The following is a 20,824-nucleotide window of genomic DNA, read 5'->3' on the forward strand; positions in this document are numbered from 1 at the left end:
GGTCTGACCTGGTCCCGACAATGATCTGCCTTCGTGGAGTTGGTCAAGGCTCTCACCCGCTTCATGAAAAGACACAGATGGAGGACTTTTCCAGACCCCTTTAGCTACTAGTACTACTCTCCCGGGGACTCCCCCAAGTACAACTCCCCCCCCCTAGCCCCCTACTGAGCCATTTCCAACAACCCCCCCAATCTAAGGGTCACAACTCAGCACTTAAGAGGTGGGGACGGGGCGGACCCCCTCTCCCTTCTCCCCTCCATGGCGGCCCACGCTCCCCCAGTAGGCTGCCCTTGCTTGGGCACTAATCCCATTTGGGATACCGGACCTGGACAAAATGTGTCCCCTGAAGAAGGGGGGCACGTTGGGCCCAGTCTGTGCCTATATAGAACCATTGTTAGGTTCTCTTTACATTTAAATGTTGCATATGGTTATGCTGACGTTATAGTTTATTTTAATTTTCATTGTATTTCTAATTTTGTTTTTTTACCGTCCTTCTCTATTCTCTTCTCCCTCCCTGGTCTCTCTCTTGCTCTCCTCCTCCCTAACAGGGTCTTTTCGATTGCCGTCGCCCGCTCCGGACTCCGCCTCCGAGACCGCAGCCGACCTACACCAACATTCTCCAATGACAACGGTTAAGGTAATCTCTTATAATGTCCGTGGTCTCTGCTCACCCTGTAAACGGAGTAGGCTATGGTGGGAGCTAAAAAAGTCCAGGGCACAAATAGTTTTCCTACAGGAAACACATTTCACACACCATGCCATACCGAAATTACCGACACATATCTTTAATCAGTGGTACCATAGTACCTCCCCAGTCAACAAATCCAGAGGCACTTCCATAGCTATCCACAAAAACTGCCCCTTCCAATATTCAGACATCAAGATTGACCCCCTGGGACGATACGTCTTTCTGAAAGGGACCATAGCAGGCACTAAATTCACCCTCGCCAATATCTATTCCCCTAATTCGAATCAATTGACCTTCCTTGATTCAATCATAGAGAAATTAGAGGTGTTCAGAGAGGGATCCCTAGTTTTAGGAGGCGACTTTAACGTGAGCCCAGACCCATCCCTGGACACTTCACACAGCAAGCCCTCCCATTCGCACGCATTCCTTCGGCACTTTCGAGTATCCCTTCAGACGATGGGCCTAGTTGACTGCTGGAGGGCCCTTCACCCCACAGAGAGGGATTACAGTTATTATTCCGCGGTACATAACGTTTACACACGTATAGACCTGGTCTACTTCGACCGGCCGACCTTAGAGCTTCTTCAAAGCTCTTCCATAGGAAACATAACCATTTCAGACCATGCCCCGGTCCAGGCCTCTTTTATCATTCCATCAGGCTCCCGGAAAACCTGGAACTGGCGCCTTAATGAATACTTATTAGATGACCCCATAGTGGAAGCCCAGGTCTCAGACACGATAAAAAATTACTTCCGAGAAAATAATCAAGGAGATCTGAACGAAGGTACAAGATGGGAATGTCACAAGGCCGTTGTACGAGGCGAACTTATCGCACAGGGGTCAAGATTAAAGAAAGAAAGGCAAGCTGACTATAATAGAGTTCTGAATGCACTTCAGCAGGCGGAACTTAAACACAAGGCGGGAGGTTCCTCAGATGACCTACGAGAACTAACGGAACTCAGAGACATATTTTCACGGTTGTTAGAACGACAAGCACGTAAACAATTGCGACACTTATCCCACCGATACTACGAACACGGTAACAAGTGCGGACGCATGCTAGCAAGAGCGCTTCGAGCAAAACGGGCCCAAACGCAAGTACACAAACTTCGATCCCCCACGGGTGATATGACATTCCACTCCTCCAAGATAGCAGAAGGGTTCCGCGACTATTACGCCGAACTCTACAACCTAGATGCAAAAACTACCCTTGAAGCCAAAGAGAACAGACTGACCAAAATTCGAGACTATCTTTCCACCAACGGACTGCCCCCCCTGACTGAAGACCAACTAGCAGACCTAGAATCCCCCATCACCACCACGGAACTTGAGTCCACCATTAAATCTCTACCCAACGGGAAAAGCCCAGGTCCTGATGGATTCACTATAGCATATTATGCCAAATTCTCCCCGCTCCTGATGAACCACATGTGTAAATATTTCAACTCCCTAGTAAAGGGATGCAAAATCCCATCTGAAGCTCTCTTAGCACACATCTCGGTTATACCGAAGGAGGGTAAAGACCCAACTGTCCCACAGAGTTACCGCCCCATTTCCTTACTAAATACGGACGTCAAAATCCTAGCGAAAATCCTTGCAAACCGACTGAAACACCTTATCCCCCTTATAGTTCACTTAGACCAGACGGGTTTTATTGTAGGACGCGAAGCTCGAGACAACTCAATTCGTGCGATTCAACTTATACATTGGGCTAAAACTAAAGATGTACCCCCCCCTTACCTAATACTCTCCACCGACGCCGAAAAGGCGTTCGATCGCATAGATTGGTCTTATCTCAGAGAGGTCTTAACCTCAATGGGGTTGGGCCCAAATATGCTAGCTTGGATACTGGCCCTTTACTCGGAACCTTGTGCACAGGTTAAGGTTAATGGGATTCTCTCATCCAAGTTCCCGATCGGGAACGGCACGAGACAGGGGTGCCCGCTCTCCCCCCTCCTCTTCGCCCTGGCCTTAGAACCACTGCTTCGTAGAGTGAGAACAAATACAGATATCACAGGGCTGACGGTGGGTACTGTGGAGCACAAACTCTCAGCCTATGCAGATGACGTACTGTTCCACCTAACCAATCCCCTGATCTCGTTGCCGGTCCTGATGCGGGAACTCAAAAACTTTGGTACACTTTCTAATTTTAAAATCAACTACAATAAATCGGAAATTCTACCTGTCAACCTATCTTCCTCCATGACAAACAGCCTAAAAGCAGCATTCCCTTTCACGTGGACTAAATCTTCTCTACGCTACCTTGGCATACAACTGACAGACAGCTTTGACACCCTATATCCCACAAACTTCCCCAGACTTTTGACAGAAATCAAACAAGACTTAACACACTGGACAAAAACAGCATTCACATGGGTAGGCAGGACAAATATAATAAAAATGAACGTACTCCCCAGAATCCTGTTTTACATGCAGATGCTTCCCATACGCCTCCCCAAAACCTTTTTTAAACAAGTATCCAACTTGATCACCACCTTCATTTGGAATTCAAAGAGGCCACGAATTGCTATGAAGGTGCTGAGACGTTCGAAAAGATACGGAGGGCTGGGGGTCCCGGACTTACAACGATACTGCCAGGCTATTACCCTACAGAGGACTCTAAATTGGCACTTCCATGGACATTCCAAACTTTGGGTGACTATGGAAAAATATATGGCGGGCAGAAACTTGTCCTACGCCCTGTGGCTCTCACGGGAACACAGGGGACTATCAGATTCTACGTCCCCATTAACGATATCTACGCTTGACACATGGGACAGAGTAAACAGAAGGTTGAATTTAGCCCCCCCTGTGTCCCCGTTGGCCCCATTGGGTGGATTCCTCTGGTTTGCACCGGGGGAACGCGCAGGTTTCTTTGAGGCCTGGGTAGATGACAAGAATGCCAGCTGTGGCAAGCTACTGAGAGGTGGGAAGCTTCTGCCCTTTGAGTCTCTGGGAAATAGATCAGGTAGCCCACATCTAAATTTCTGGAAGTACAGACAACTGCACCACTTTTTTGCAGTACACGGCAACACTATTAGAGACATCACAACACTCTCGCCTTTTGAGGGACTGTTCATACTGGAAGAACCGGTCCCGCACATGATTTCTGAACTTTATCAATTACTGGGGTCCTCGGCCTCGGCCTCTAAACCTACCTATATAAGAGCATGGGAAACAGACCTTGGGAAGGGGTTCTCCGAGTCTCAACTAACATGTATGTACCAATTCACACACTCCAGCTCGCTGGACTCTAAAATGCAAGAGACAAATTACAAATTACTAACACGTTGGTACAGAGTCCCATCTGACCTGGCGCGGATTTATCCTGCTAGCTCGGATCGGTGTTGGCGGGGATGCGGAGGCCGAGGTACCCTCCTGCATTTGTGGTGGGAGTGCCCACGAATAACAACTTATTGGCTGATGATTAAGGACCAGATCAAAGATATCCTCGGGATAGAGATCCCCTTTTACCCGGAACATTTCCTCCTGCATGTCCCCCCTGTATCAGTTAGTCGCTACAAAAAAAGCGCACTACCCCATTTGCTCAACGCAGCTAAGCGCCTACTGCCTATCTTCTGGAAGAAAGAGCAGATTCCGAGCAAAGAGGAATGGATATGCAGGGTAAATGCAATAAGGGAAGCAGAGGAATGGGTAGCAGTGGGCAAAAACACTACAGTTAAGCACACAGCCATATGGTCATTATGGCAAGAACACTTCCATGATACTTCCTATGTACCCTCTAGCCTGGACATTTCCCTACTAAAATTGGCGGATCCCACATTGGGCCACTGAGCCCACCCTGAACAGCTCCCACCACGGTTTCTCCTTAGGACTGAAAGGTAGACCGCACATGGACCCAGATGCCTTTGCCCGAACCAAGGGGCTGCCTGGGGGCGGATGGTCCGGAGTTGGCGATCGGAGAAGCACGAGGGAATAAGGTCTGACCCTATTTACCCCTCCTTACCCCACCCACCTTCCCTAATACTCCTCCCCCCCCACTTTCTATTCTTTCCTCTTCTTACCCCTACCTCTCTTACCCTTTCAAGTGATATTATATACGGTACTGCTTGTTGTTTGTATAAGAGTATAGTCTCCCAACATAACCTACCGGTTAAAATTGAGGAAAGGCTGCTCTCCTGGCCGGGGGGACCGAGTGGGCGGGGACGGGCCCGCGGTCCCGAGGGCGCGCCGGGGGAGGACAGGTGGAGGCCCCGTGCCCCCCTCCTCCGGAAGACGAGCCCAGTGGTGGGACCCGGGCGGTCCGCGGCTTACCTCTCCCTGGTCCGGAGGATCATTTTTGCTCAGGTTGGAGGGTCTTCGGCGGGCGGGGGCTACTGCTGGTCGCCGCCCCCGGGGACCTGTAAACCTCAATGTAGCATATACTGGTACCAACCACGAGATCAGTCCTCACGGTCTCAACAGGAAATTTTAACACAGCACTAGACTATCCTCCCCCTCCTCCTTATACTTTATTTTATTTTATTCATGTTAAATATAAACTTGCTGACTACGGCTAATGTTGATATAAGAAAGTCTGTCACTAACGAATTTGTACTGAACTGTATTTGTTGAGATGTGATGGATAACAATAAAGAGAGTTTAAACAAAAAAAAAACGAAATGAAAATAACCAAAATTCCGAAACGACACTAAATGAATTCCGAAACAAAACGAAATTAGTGAGAACGAATACATCCAAAACTAAACAAATTTTTCCGTTCTGCACGTCTAGTGGGAGGAATAGTGCCCCATTATTAGTGTCAGTGGCAGGAATTATGCTCCACTGTTGGTGTCAGTGGGAGGAATAGTGCCCTAAGGACAGGAAAGGGGCCGCATCCGGCCCCCGGGCCCCAGTTAGGAGACTACTGCTCTAGGTGACTAAAATATATTCTTAAAAAAAGTTAACACATAGGTAAGCCATAACACTATAAGTGTTTTTTTCATTGAACATAGCAATGGGTCCACAAATGTGAAAAACCAAATTCTTTATTCCTTCTATTAATAACAATATCAGATACAATAACATTGGCCATACCGTACAGAGATATGAACCTTATACACATTAACACTGCCAAAAGCAGCCAGTTGTGTACATTAACTACATGTTACAGTACAAAACAGATACATCTCTTTTGTGTTACCCCAAAAAAATTCAAGGTGTACATACTAACACGTATTCTGTTCATTCCAGTGCAGTTTATTTGAAAAAAAGTGGCCTTTTTGTGCTTTGTATACATTCTCTATAGGTGCCAATTGGACAGCAAGACACATAAGACTGGTATATGGTAGTGAAAAATGTAAAAACAATTCCACCCAAATGTAAAATTTATAATAAGTAGAGTTTGACTTGTTAAAGTAGATCTAAAGCCAAAACTATTTTTTATAATTTCTGATACCGTATGGAATGGTTCAAACCCGGTCATTTTTTTTTTTTCTGCTGTCTGTGCACCAATGGGAAATGTCTAATCACTTTTTGTCTTGTAGGAAAAAATTGGCTTTAGATACACTTTAAATAAATCTTCAAGATTGTAATTGCTTCCACTGCAAATTTCTACAGATTCTAGAAATATCCCACATCAATCCTCTCAACCTTCACTTCAGTGGGCAAGCATAAAAGTTGTCAGAGAATTCTTATATTTCTTTGACTTGAGCTCATGCCAGAAGCATGGAAAAAACTGAGACATGTCCAGCAAGCCTCAATTTTAGTGGAGGATCCAATGAACAAGGTATGATGTAAATAGTCAAACTCAGCCCTCTTTGAAATGATCAGTTTAAATAGAATCAGCAGCGGCGGTCCGTCCATTAGGGGCGCCCGGGCGTCGCCCCCTCTATCCACGGCTGCCACCCCCTATTCATGCATTCTGCACCTTTCAGGACATGGGGCACATGAATTATAGCGGCGGGGGTGTTTTCTTGAAGCAACTGTTTTCTGCCCCCCCCCAAAAAAAAAGACCACCGGCCGCGACTGAATAGAGTCGCCATACCAACCAACTGCAATGGAGTCTTTTTAAAGGCACAGTACAGAAGATAAACCCCAGTAAAATTATTGCTAAATTTTAGAAAAAAATACATGTGTATACATTCATTGTTATTTTTTAGGCAGATTTTTTACTAAAAAAAAGAAAAACATTGGCTGGTTAAGTAATTATTAAAGTGTAAGTAAACCCCCCTAGCCAAGGAAGCTGCCATCTTTGCCTCTGTTTAATATACAACTTCCATTATGCTGAACATGTGATCAGTTATGACACCAGCCATTGGATGGTTTGACAGTTTGGTTGAGAGCACAACCAATGGGAGTGTTACATTTCCGGCACGTGCTTTATGGATGGGTTTGCTTCCGCTTTAAGCTACCTTAGGTAATAGCTAATTGTTTTCTTCTCCTATTGCTTTCTTAACACACTTATAATGGAATATTACTCGCTAGCTTACATGATAGTGGAGAAGACACAAAGGCTTTAACACAATACACAAAGACTTATGCCTTCTTTTAATTTAGTTGTATCCAGGTAGATCTGTAGTGGGATTAGACAAAAAGTATTTATTTATTGTAATTATATGGTAAGGCAAAAAACTTTTTTTAGTTTTGAAAAGAGACAAGAAGACACCTGTGAGGGGTTTTTTTGCCATCTGTGTCCCTTCAAGGAGATTTTACTTCACTTCCTGTCTCAGTTACACAACAGGAGTAAGAGGAAAAACACTCCACAGAAAGGGGAACAGCCCTCATTGACTTTTGCCACATGTGATATGCACTATATTGTCAAAAGTATTGGGACGCCTGCCTTTATACGCATATGAGCTTTAATGGCATCCCAGTCTTAAATCATAGGGTTCAATATTGAGTTGGCCCACCCTTTGCAGCTATAACAGCTTCAACTCTTCTGGTAAGGCCGTCCACAAGGTTTAGGAGTGTGTCTACGGAATGTTTGACCATTCTTCCAGAAGCACATTTGTGAGGTCAGGCACTGATGTTGGACAAGAAGGCTTGGCTCACAGTCTCTGCTCTAATTCATCCCAAAGGTGTTCTATCTGGTTAAGGTCAGAACTCTGTGCAGGCCAGTCAAGTTCCTCCACCCCAAACTCGCTCATCCATGTCTTTATGGACCTTGCTTTGTGCACTGGTGTGCAGTAATGTTGGAACAGGAAGGGGCCATCCCCAAACTGTTCCCACAAAGTTGTCCAAAATGTCTCAGTATACTGAAGCCTTAAGAGTTCCCTTCAGTGGAAATAAGGGGGCAAGCCTGACTCCTGAAACACAACCCCACACCATAATCACCCCTCCACCAAATGATTTGGACTAGTGCACAAAGCAAGGTCCATAAAGACATGGATGAGCGAGTTTGGGGTGGAGGAACTTGACTTAAGGGGATTTGTTAAAAATACATATTTATTAATCTCTGAGCAAAATGCAGGCCTTTTGGGGCTTTTATTACCTTCCTCCAATTTTTGTAGGATACAACTAGGCTTAATTACAATGTATGTAATGTATTTAATGAAAAAACTATTTGCATTTTATCAACTGTATACATGAACATTTTCAAACAATAAATATATAACATGGAAATGCATATTTAATACAACAAAAAAAAGTATATTTTTATCAGAGATCATTTTCTAGAGGGGTAGTAAATATTCAGTTAGCATAGTGAATAAAGTGGAGCTATGTTTGCTTCAATCAGCCAATCATGTGAAAGGCAAAGCCTTGTTTTTTTTAAATGCACCTGTGCATGATTGGATGTTACGACTGGATGTTATGATTGGATATTATTGTCAACAACTCTCCACTTCCATTTATTTACAAAGCTAAATGAATTTACATTTTTCTAAAGAATACATAATATTTATTCTGTGTCTGATTTGCTTCAATTTCTTCCACATTTTATAATTAAAATTAAGGTTATTTATTTTTAAATTACTTTAAGATTGTCTTTTAAAATCATTTAAAAAAAAAAAAAATCTATGTAGCAATTAATTAGAAAATTCCTTCCTTCCCTGTAATTGTCTTTGTTTGTTAAAGTACACAACTGAATCTCCAGACTGAAACAAAACAGAAGGCCAGAAGTTACATTTCATAAGTCTGTGCTTTGGAAACTAGTTTAACAAATCAAATTTTTTTCTTCACATTAATAAAGAAAAGCTTTATATACAATTCACCGATTTCATTAAAAAGACCTCTAGTTGGTTGTGTGGACATTGGCACATCTTGAGTTTTAGGTATGACATTTTCAAAAAACATTCAAATTTAGCACAGAAATTCTGGAAGCACATATGCGTTAATAAGTACATCTAAGTAACACTCAATGATCGTCATTTACTGAACTATTCCAATAGATTTCACTAAGCACACTTCAGTCAGTGCGAGTCCAAAGAAAATAAGACTATAATTTAAGGCACTTCATTCTGAATGACAGAATTTAGTTTTTCTACTACAAGACTAGTGCTTGTTGCTACAGCAAAATAAAGTAGGCTACTGTATACCCAAAATACACCAGCCCTCTCTATATAGCGAATTTTGATCAAATTACACTTGTAACTACTGTTATTGCATAGATCTACATTAATAATTAATACATCAAAGCTAACTTTACAACATACAGTAGATGTATATTAAATTCAAATAGATAATTAAGTAACATTTATCTGAAGATATATGAATTTCTTTTAGAACATCTTCTGATAAGACTGCAGTAAATTGCATAAAATGCATTTAATATTCACATTACCAAAAAAAACTGAATCAGAATAAACACCAAAATATCTTCAGATTTCAAACAAGTCGAACGTACCTCTAAAAATAAATAGTTTTATATTTTTCCTAGAAGATCTAAAAGCACTAAGTCTGAAAATCCTATCCCGCATTTCCAAGTAGAGCTATACAAAATATTCCCTAATGTATCTGTCGTGATTTTTAAATAAACATTCTTTACATATGGAACAGGACACAATGAACTGAGAAAAAAAAAATTACAAAATGCTGCACTTTACAGATGCAATTTTTCAAACCATGTAATATAAAAGGTTTATCCCCAAAATTTGTAAAAAAAAAAAAAAAAAAAGCCAAAAAAAAGGGATACAACAATAAAATAAAAAATAAGATATCATTATCCCATAAATTATGGTCGTCTGTTGTATGGATTTTTTGCTATTTGTTCAATGGTAAAGAGCAAACAGGATATCGGTGGTAAATCCACTTTATCTAAAAAAAGGTTACCAGAACATTTGTCATGCTGGTCAAAACGTTTTCAAATATAATATAAGAACTATGCAATGTAAAATAATAGCAAATAATTAATTTTATAAATATTTTATTTGGGATAGAGGCTGTTCTGTTCAATCAGTAATTGGCAGTGGTCTGAAATGTGCAGTTTTTGTGTAAAGTTGGGTGTGGTGCCTTTTTACATCCTTAATATCTAATACTGTAAGGTTTTCTACACAACTGCCATCTTTATTTAGATCTCTCTCTCTAAATTGATTTATATGGTCACATTAAAAAATTTATTTTTGGCACTTAGGGCAAATGACTATTGTTAGCCGTTAAATAACACGAGTAGAAATGAATATCTAGATTAGGAAAGCAATATGCCCAATTTGGACCAAACCACCATTTTATATGGGTGACTATTGGGTCATGAGGGATTTTTCTAGAAGACAAGAAAATCAAATCTGTCTAAAGAGCTATTTTGATTTGTACTACAGCAAAGAAAATGAGGGAAGAACGTAGTACTCAAGTGAGGTTATACAAACATTTTACCCCTTCTGGTTTGTCTAATCCTATGCAAAATTAGAGGATGTTATCCTCTCCTCAAATCTCTCATTTGTTGCATTCAATGGCCAACTAACGCAGTTCAAAACTTATCATAAAAAATGTGAGATAAGTCCCATTTTTATATAAACCACCCAATATTTGCTCAATTAAGATAACGATTTGGTAAATGTTTTGGCTAAGCACTAAATAAATTTCAGAATTTTGTTTGGCTTTTCATTCAGAAAATATTGTTCCCTCAATTATATTGCATCTTGGCAATCCCCCAAGTTGCCACAATTCCACTACTATCTATTCTCCTGTGATCGACTGGGGTTGATTTAGTAAAGTTGTATAGAGTTTTTTTTTTTTTTTAAACACAAATGTTCATTTAGCTTAAATCCTAACTCCACCCATTTTTTTTTTAGTTTTGGATAGGGTGGAGAGTTAAAATTTCTGTTAGGTATTTTTTTTTCTTTGACCCAATTGGGGAAATTTTTGCCACACTGTCTGTCCTTTTGACACCCATGCAAGAAACAGAAAATGCAGTTGTCACCCAGACAGAAAGGCACAGTAAGCAGTAAAAACTTTCACCAGTTTGGATAGTTTTCCCATCGAATTCTGTCCTGACAGGAAGCAAAGGAAAATCGTCTCAATAGGGGCAGAAACGGTAATAAAAAACTCGACAAAGGCACTAACCCTTCACTGTTTTATTAAAAAATAAATAAAAAGTTTCAAAAATAGCTTCATCATATTCAACCATCTAAAAAAACATTCTATACTCCTTTAGTAAATCAACATCACTATCTTAGATACTAAGACAGAGGCGACAGGAATCTCTATACGTTGTTGAGAAACAAACAAAAATGAGTCACAGATTCCAATTATAATATTTTTTAAAGGGTAATTACATCCTGTTCAGAGACATTTTGAACCTTTTCGGTTACCATGATCGTTCTGTCTCCTTATTTAATTAACAGGAAAAATTAATTTTAAAAATTTGAGAAAGAAATGGAAAAAGTGGATGTGTTGGCTTTAATTTTACAAATGCCATACAGATTTTCATAGGGAATCTAAATGGATGTTATGAGCAACATACATTATTTATAAATAACTTTTAGTATATTTTTTGCATAAGATTGGTTAACTCTTGTGTTGCATCATTTTAACACCTCTAACACAGTGGAAGGAAAGCTCCAATGTTTTCAGTGGTTGTTTTATCTGTACAATCTTTCAAGAAATGCATTTCTGCCAAAATTGGGTGAAGAATTTACATTGAACAGAGTAGGTATTGAAACAATATGGCACCACATACAATAGACAACATGCATTGCAATTTGGGAGCACTCTCAATGCCAAAATACATATTGCATTCTGAACAGCACTTTCTAATTTCTGGAACAATTTGACACCATTTCAATTAAACCTAAAGTTTAATTTTCTCACATTTTGCCTTGCCTAGTTTCCCCTTTCACCTCAAGTAATATACTAATGAAATGTTTAATAAAACATCTCCATTTTATTACATTATTTTAGAGGAGGACTTTATTACTTATAATAAAATAATTATAATTAAATGACTTTATTACTGGGTCTTTGTGCTTTTCTATGCAGGTAGATCATGGCTGGTGGGAAGGACAGTGTGACTTCATTACTGGGTCTATGTGCTTTTTTATGAAATACAGGTAGACCATGGCTGGTGGGAAGGGACAGTAGAGTGTTGTACACAGCTTTTCTAAAAACCTCACAACTCTCTGACTCAGTATCCCTCTCAAGAACCTTCAGCTCTGATGCAAGCAGTTGGCTGGCACTTGGCATGCAAATATTAAATGCCTTGATGGAGAGATGTCAGTCTGGAGAACTGGGCATATCTAGGCCGCATTTGCGTGCTGACTACCCTCAATAACATCCACATGTGATGTTGAACCTCCATGATTGAAAGAACTGAAATGTAATAAATACTAAAGACTGAATGTTAGGCTAAAGTTCATCTGTAAGGTGGAAAGATATAGGATAATTGCAAAAAGGTATACCCCAGGCCGATGTAAGCAATAAATAAGAATAAAAAAAAAAAAAATCAAGCTTATGCTAAGTTAGGAAAAGATGGCATCACATCCCTGATATTGTTAAAGATTAGAAATACATTTTGATGGGTTTTTTTTTAGGCACCAGTAACAGCAAGTATGTAAAATACTATCACTTTATTATTACAAAACAATAAAAACAAGAATATATCAATTAATACAATATTAGATTAAAAAATGAATCACACATTTTGTAGTCATGTGACATTTACAACCATTGTTTGTATTAGACAAAGAAATCCCGACGAGTTTCAGCTCAAATGCCGCATACACACGCTCGGATTTTCTGACGGGAAATGTTGGTTGTGAGCTTGTTGTCCGGAAGTCCGACCGTGTGTATGCTCCATCGAACATTTGCTGTCAGACTTTCCGCCAACAAATGCTTGCTAGCAGGTTCTCAAATTTTCTGCCAACAAAACTTTGTTGTCGGAAAGTCCGATCGTGTGCACACAAGTCCGTCGCACAAAATTCACACATGGTCGGAATCTAGCAGAAGGAGCCGCACTGGCTATTGAACTTTCTTTTTCTCGTCTCGTCATACGTCTTGTACTTCACCGCGTTCCCACGTTCGTAATTGTTGGCCAACATTTGTGTGACCGTGTGTATGCAAGACAAGTTTGAGCCAACAACCTTCGAATAAAATTCCACGGTTTTGTTGGTAGAAAGTCCGACCGTGTGAACACGGCAAAAGAGTTTCCATCACGGGATAAACAACATGTTGACTTATTGAAAAGAACCAAGTTAATTGTGCCAATAATCACATATAAATCAAGACTGATAAAAAACGGGGAGATTTTTGGGCTTCTAAGGGATTATGAAACCCAACCAATTATTGGGCCTTTATACTATAATTCCAAGTCATTCAGCTCCTGATAGCCAATCCGCAATACTATGTGATTCCAAAATGTCAAAAAGGTGTTGAAAACACAAACCCAAAAGGGGACAAAAGATGTTCCCAGATTGTCCACAGCAAATGGAAGGAATAGACCAAAGTCTGAAATCAGCATGGTATTCCTGCAACAACCAGCATGAAAGACAATTGGCATCATGGTTGTAAATTTGACATGACTACAAAATGTATGGTCTATTTTTTATTTAATATTGTATCGATTGATATATTCTCATTTTGTAAAAATAAAGAGATAGTATTTTACGATAAATAAGAACCCCCGAATACTGCACTTGTGCAGCGCGTGTCCTGTACACAAAGTGTACTATTGAGTACTGCTCCTATGACTAGCGCCACCTGAATGCAAAGAAGTGGTGAAAGTCTTTTGTTGGGCATGAGATCATCTGTGGGTTAGTATGAAGCAGAGCTTGCCTATATACCTGTAGCTTTTAAACCCTGCCTGACACCATTTATAGAAGCAGAGACATTGGAGACTCTAGGCTAGAGATACATGGATAACCTCTGATCATGTTGTGGCTGGCAGGCTTGAGTTATTGCTTCATGATACAAGTGCTTATTTGGCTGTTTTTTATTTGAATAAAGAGCTTCCTATACTACAGTTGATTCTGCACCCTCTGCCTTTGTTTTTTGTGACCTCTGATCATGTGACTAATATCACTAGGGATCGATCACCTGATTTTGAACACATTGTGGCTAATTCACTAAAGGTGTAAAGCATGTTTATTTTACAAAGTGAATCTTCATTTTGCACGTGTTCCTGCAAAAATCCCCTCAACTAGTAGTCTGTTTTTTTTCCTTATGTTATGTGTGACTAGGACATTTAGGTCCAAATCTTATAATTTAATCACAAATAAAATAAGCACATATTTAAAGGAGAAAATAAACACAGAAAATAAAAAAAGATCAGTGGTGTTATTACTGGGATAATGCCTCTACTTTGCTAGGGTACGGTTATTATTGAGCTAGGTGGGACATCAATAAAGAAGGTTGAAGAAGAATTTAAGTTGGGCTGAATAACTAAATATACTTTCATGTAAAAGAAAGGGCAGCATATAGAGTCTTAAAACTATGGAAATGTCTTAAAGTGGGAGTCCGGCGACCAATCTTTTTTTTTTTTTTTTTTAGGTCATTAAGACACTTTGCTAATCCCAAAATAATACTCACAGTTTTGGTGTAATATTTCCACCTCTGTCTGTTTTCGTACTGAAGAATAACTTTAAAAATGTGATGCTGGCTGTTTCCATCTTGCTTGTGGGCATGTGAAGCCCACAAGCATTGATTTCCTGGATGCGGTGAATGCTGTTCATTCACAGCTTGTTCACAAGCATGATCACTGTTCCCGCACTGAATCTTGGGAAGCCTGACACTAAGCTCCCAGGAGACAGTGCGGCGCCGGGGAAAGGCAATAAACATGCCTACTCCCATGGGAGGAGAGACAGGAAGTGCCACAATAAAGTACAATATAAAGGTAATTACAGCGATACAAAAAAATTTTGTGCGGCATTTGAACATCTATGCAATTAACTGAAGGGGGTAAGATTAAGTAAAAAATTTGAGTGGAACCCCGCTTTAATTATCTGACAGAAAATATGAGACAGCCACTGAACACTCTGGATATGGAACAAGTAATACATAGCTGAATCTTTCCACTTTATGGCTAAGGTGGGAATAAATAGTTTCATTGTGGTTGGAATATATGTTGGCCTATAACTAGTTAATGGAAAAGGCAATTTGGATTAGATTCCCAGTGATTCTCATGCCCAACTAAAAGCTTCTATGGAGTTTCCATGGATCTTTCAAAAATTCTACAGGATCAGATGACTAGTCAGATTAGTGGATGAACCTGAATAAACATTAAATCCTGAGATATTTTAATAAAGGAAGAAAAAAACAAAAAAAAAAAACAAAGTTGGAAGAATATAGCTACTAGTTATGGTCACCACTCCTTATAATACTACCAAATTGTTGGTATAATAAGTACCTATTACAGCACATACTATAGTTTTTCTTCTGTGGTTTACTTCAAGCATTTTTACAAACAGAAGTTCTAAACAATCCTCCCTTGACCATGTAATTAAGGCAGCACAATGGAATCTACTCTTATGCAGATATTTGGTTTCTGTACATTCATTGCCATAAACTGTATTGACATGGTGTATTGCAAACCCAACCCAAACACACAGGTACATTGCCTCTGAAGCAATGTTAGTGGTTTAAACCAGGTAGGGCCAACCTTTCAGCTCACCCTTTGTTCAGAAACCCCCAAGAACCAGCATGACCTGCACGACTTTGGCTAGCCAGTTATGCTCAAACTAAGAGTTAATCAACCCCTAAAAAGCTTTAGATTGCCCATGCTTGTTTTAAATAGCTAAGACAATCCATTGTGTCCATGAGTAGAAAACTGTATTGATCGTGCACAATACTTTGGAGGCAACGCAAGTAATAATATACACAAAAAAAACCTTTACAAAATTAAAAAATTAAAAAAACAAAAAACAAAGCATAAGTGCTGGCCTATGGATGAAATGCAGCAAAACTTCTATGAAAATGAGCTATCTAGAAATCTAACGCTCCAAAAATATTACAGGATATGAAGTCTATAAGAAAGCATATTGAGGAGATGCTAACAGTGATGGTCGTTTTCTTCCATGCTTATGCTGCTCCTTCTGCTGTTTGTTTTGGAGGCACCCGGAGATACTGAATGAAGTGTGTCATGTACTCTTGGGGAAAGGGTATCGTCCATGAATATGTCTTCCAGTTTGGAGCCCATCTTCGTGGGCATGCTGTAGGCGGTGGATGAGTCGTTAATGTTCCTAAGGTTGTTGCTAAAAGTGATGGTACCATCAGTGAGATCCAGGGTGCTGGTACCAGATAAATCATGGTGATTTTGCAAAACCTCCTGGTTGCAACTGTCCAATATTGGTTCCTGCTTGATGACTCGATTTACCAGATCAGAAGAACAAAGACCTGTGGAAGGCATGATGGATAGTCCATGGGCTCTGGCTTGCATCTCCAGTTCCTGAAAGGTATGAAATAACATTAATTGAACCGTATTCAATTACCACATCCCTTTGTAAAACTTCCCATGAAATATATCATCAAAATGTAAATCCAAAATCTATTTTTTTCAAGTATGTTGTGGAAATATGTGTTGCTATATACAGTTTTCGTAAGCAATTATTTTTTGTGAATCTGTTGGAAAATTTCTTACTGTCCACAACATTGGTTTCAATATAGGGTCTAGGCATTGCCCATCACGGTGGGCATACTCCAAGAGGGGTCTGCAGGGTCTATGTTCCATAGGAATGGACCATGGCTCTGGACCTGTATTGCACCCCTGTGGCTAACTACACGTGTTGCACAAAGTGCCAAATTGAGCACCAATACAGGATCCAGTGCAAGCAACATTACAGACCACCCTCACAGTTTTTAGATACATTGTTTCTATTGCTGTATTAGAAGACATATGTCAACAGAGGTCTGCCAATGCTAGAATCTACTTTATACTTCTTTCACCAATGGCTGCTAAATACCTACTTGAGAGCATTCAAATGACAGTAGGTGCTTAGGGTCTATGCATATGGGTTTCATTTCATTGCCATAACTACGTGTGATGGGGCCCTATACATTTCTTTTTTTCATTTCTTCATTTACCAGGCAACAGTAGAGAGGTCTCATAGCACACTAGTATCAATTTGTAAAATCCAGAGGTGACACATACAGCGGCCAACGTTGAGACATAATCTGTATCAGAACCAACAATACAGAACAGGTAGAGTTACCAACTTTGTAAAGTTCAAGCACAAGAAAACCTGATATCCATGAGTTGAGTACCCTGGTCACCGCGGGAACCCAGGAGTCACTGTATCCTGCATTTTTAAAACAAGTTTAGGGGGTGGAAAGGAGGGATAAATGGGACAGAAAAAAATGGGGGGAGAATGGAAAAGAGGAAAACAACTCTACTCCTCCAAGCCTCTGACCTTCTTGTGGTTGTTAGCCCTCCATCAGTGATGCTGGATTGGGTTAAGTGTACTAGAGATGCATACTCAGCAGACTATATGAACTTGTGCCAGCTGAACCACTTTGTAAGGAATTTTCCTCTCATGCCTCTCTCCATTGCAAACCAAGTCCTCTATTTTACTGATTTCGTCAACTTTTTTCTGTCAGATGGTGATTGAGGGTGCTTGTTTTTTTTTCCCAAGAAGTGGGATGCCGCTTCTCGCCGCAGTCACCAAGAATGGTATAATTCAGCGTCCGTAAGTCCTAACTGTTTCTTTAGCAATTTAACACAGACTTCAAAACTTTATATATGGAGAAATCTAGTATTATTTCAAATTGCCTTTTTTACTTTTCTATGATTTGTAGGAAGCAGTAGGCTGCTGTCAGCCGTATACGTGTTTTCCTAGTGTGTGTTCTTTAACAAATGACTGCTTTCCCTTGCCAAATACTCTAGCAGGCTTTGCTTGGTTAGTTACAGTTTTTGTAATGAGTATTTAATAACCTAGTCAATCACCAGTACTCAGGGGCCTAGTAAAGCGGGCTGAAGAGGTGTTAAAACACTGGAATCACTTCCTTTGACATGGTCTTTCCTCCAGAGCTTAGACCTTAAAAGAAAAGTGTGGCCAAAGCTTTTTTGGCCATACTTCTCATGTGGGTCATCTACGTCTTCTGCGACCCTGATTTAGAACTATTCCAGACTCTGGATGTATGCCAACAATAAAGTCAGGATCCAACCAGATGCCTTACAGGTAGCTGGCTCAGCCTCTCAATGCACCGCTAGGAACCTGAGTCAATGGCTCCTGTCCACTCTCCTGCACAGAAGGAGTAGAGCGGAAAGCCGCGACTGACGGTTACTGCTCTGTGCTCAGAGCGGACCCATGAACTGAGCATTTAACATTCACGTGATCACTTGGTTCTTGGGCTTTGAAGGGGGCAGCTTGCATGTATGTTTATTTTTTTATATTCTCACACAATTTACTACTTTTAGGAGGATGTTCCTGTGAACTGTCTGTCTTTCTACGCACACCTTTAGGCCTAGAGCAGGGATTTCCAAACTTTCCAAAGTTTACTACCCTTCAGGCTTTAGAAGGGCCAGACTGTAGCCAGTGGGAGTGGATAATGCCCAGTCATTGGTGTCAATGGGAGGAATAGTGCCCCATTGATGGTGTCAGAGGAAAGAATAGTGCCTCGTTATTGGTGTCAGAGGGAGGCATAGTGCCTCATCATTGGTGTCATTGGAAGAATAGTGCCCTATCATTGTGTCAGTGGGAGGAATAATGCTTTATCATTGGTATCAATGGGAGGAATAGTGCCCCATCATTGGTGTCAGTAAGAGGAATAGTGCCCCCTCCATGTTTTTTAGTGGGAGGAATAGTGCACCATTGATGGTATCAGTGGGAGGAAGAATGCGTCAAGGGCCAGATAAGGGCAGCCAAAGGGCTGCATCCGGCCCCTGGGCCACAGTTTGGAGACCACTGGCCTAGAGGTTGGAAGAAGCAGGAATCCTGAGGATGTTGGCTACTAGAGAAATAATGCGTCTACTCTAGGGGAAATAACTGCAGCTATCTCCCACAAAAGTGTTGGTGAGTGTCTTGTCCACACATGAGTCTTCTCAGCTCTCCTGTCTTGGAGCACCTGGATTAAGATACCACTAGAACCTTAATCTCCAAGGAGCTGTGTGTATTCCAGCCAGATTAACCTGTGGTTTCATTGCACAGGAGGTTGCCTGACATATTGAAGCATTTAAAAAGGTATATTCATTTTACTTGGAATATGAGAATAAAAGAAATTTCGCTTTACTCTAAATTGTTTTAGCTGTAATCCGTGGGTACCTCAAAAGTCCATTAACTACAATTTTCTGGGTTCTAGCCTGTGAAATCCACAACAAAGGGTCTAGAAAGACAAGCAGAAGACCAGACCTTGTGTTCTGGCAAGCAAACTTTAGGTATCCTGTGCTCCCTCCTTCCCTTCGTCTATGCAGTCTGCAAATAAATTACTCTAAATTGATCTTTAAAGTGACTGACATCCATCCTTTTTTCTACTCCGAGGAAAGAGCCTCACCAGAGTTGAATGTGTCTGAGATCTTTTTGCCATGTAAGCATGCATAGGACATTCACAATGAAGTCTTTAATTCAGCTGGTTATCAATCCTTATCGAATACAGGACTGGTAGTGATACTTATCCATTTATTATATCAAAATGTCGAATGCTATTGCTTCCTGTTTGGGCTGACAGTGGAGCCTCTACTGCACTGAAATTCCCAGTAGCATTGTTGGCCCTACATACTGGGTTTCAGAACATCAAACAGTTCGGCCACATAATAGTCAAATTGTCTGCTAAGGCTGTAGTTATGCCAAGATCCAGTTCTGACACACACAGAAATGTGTTTAAATAAAATCATCAAAGTGTACCCTTACATATACCCGGTGAAGTGACTAGCCTTTGGTGGTACACAGAGGTAAAACATATCCTCCTACATGAGTTGTACCTGTTTATCCGCAGGCATCTCTCCTCTACAGCACACAAATCAAAGGTTATATCTCAGATTTCAGAGGCAGGGGGCAAGGATCTGACATCACACACTGCACAGCTCAAAGTAGGGAGCTGAGTGTAATCTGATACTTGAGTGGAGGGACTGGACACACCCCCTCCACACAATTTGATAGGGAAACATGCACAGCTGAGGCTGTCAATCTTAGGCTGTATGTTGGCGTTCCCTCCCCCCATCCCCTCGATCCGTTGGATTTGACACAGCCTGTCAGAAATGACTCATGCACAAGAAACAGGCAGCAGACAAAAATCACACTTTGTGCTTTGGATAGAGGCAAATACACACTAAAGAAGGATATGCTTTTTTCATTTTTTATGTCAAAGGTTTTACAACCACTTGAATTGCCCTATTTACTGTTAATAAATAAAAAAAAGCACGGGGGACATGTAATAAACCTGCAGACTTCCACATTCCTTGGATTTTGCGAGCAGGTTGGGTTCTGAATAATCACCGGCTAAGTCAAGGTCATTTAAGTGAAATATTTTGGTGGAGGCGTGCACAATAAGAGAAGACTGATGACACGTGTCAGTACACATTATCAGTAGGCTTTTTTATCAAGCTAAAATTACCATTACATAACACCATTGCCCCAAGGCTTGGTATATGCTATGTCTATTTAGCTAGGATAATTACACCTTGAGCTCATTATCAAGGTGCCTAGTGAAAGATAGAAAGGAAAAAAAAAGTGTGAAGTCGAAGAAGTAAAATATATGTAAATGACTATTAATTGCTCTGAATATGAAAATTGTGTCCCAAAAGCAAGCATCTAAACTATCTGTCTGAATACTCTTATTAGAGAATTGTATTAAAGAGTTTTCAGTGGTATGCTATTTTCAATGGTGTGGCATCAA

The 20,824-nt window shown here is 40.6% G+C and overlaps 1 protein-coding gene across 20 annotated transcripts in view; it reads right to left on the reverse strand.

Moving 5' to 3' along the window:
• Window positions 1–5,658: 5,658 nt before the first annotated feature.
• The window catches only part of MITF (melanocyte inducing transcription factor), a 367,954-nt gene continuing 352,788 nt past the window's right edge, over window positions 5,659–20,824 (reverse strand). For all 20 annotated transcript variants that reach the window (XM_073592102.1, XM_073592093.1, XM_073592105.1 and 17 more), the window contains one exon: window positions 5,659–16,442. In XM_073592102.1, the coding sequence (XP_073448203.1) occupies window positions 16,047–16,442 (396 nt within the window). In that variant the 3' untranslated portion in view covers window positions 5,659–16,046. The remainder of the gene's footprint in view (window positions 16,443–20,824) is intronic.

The sequence above is a fragment of the Aquarana catesbeiana genome, linkage group LG07 (assembly GCF_042186555.1).
Source record: "Aquarana catesbeiana isolate 2022-GZ linkage group LG07, ASM4218655v1, whole genome shotgun sequence".
Classification (NCBI taxonomy): domain Eukaryota; kingdom Metazoa; phylum Chordata; class Amphibia; order Anura; family Ranidae; genus Aquarana; species Aquarana catesbeiana.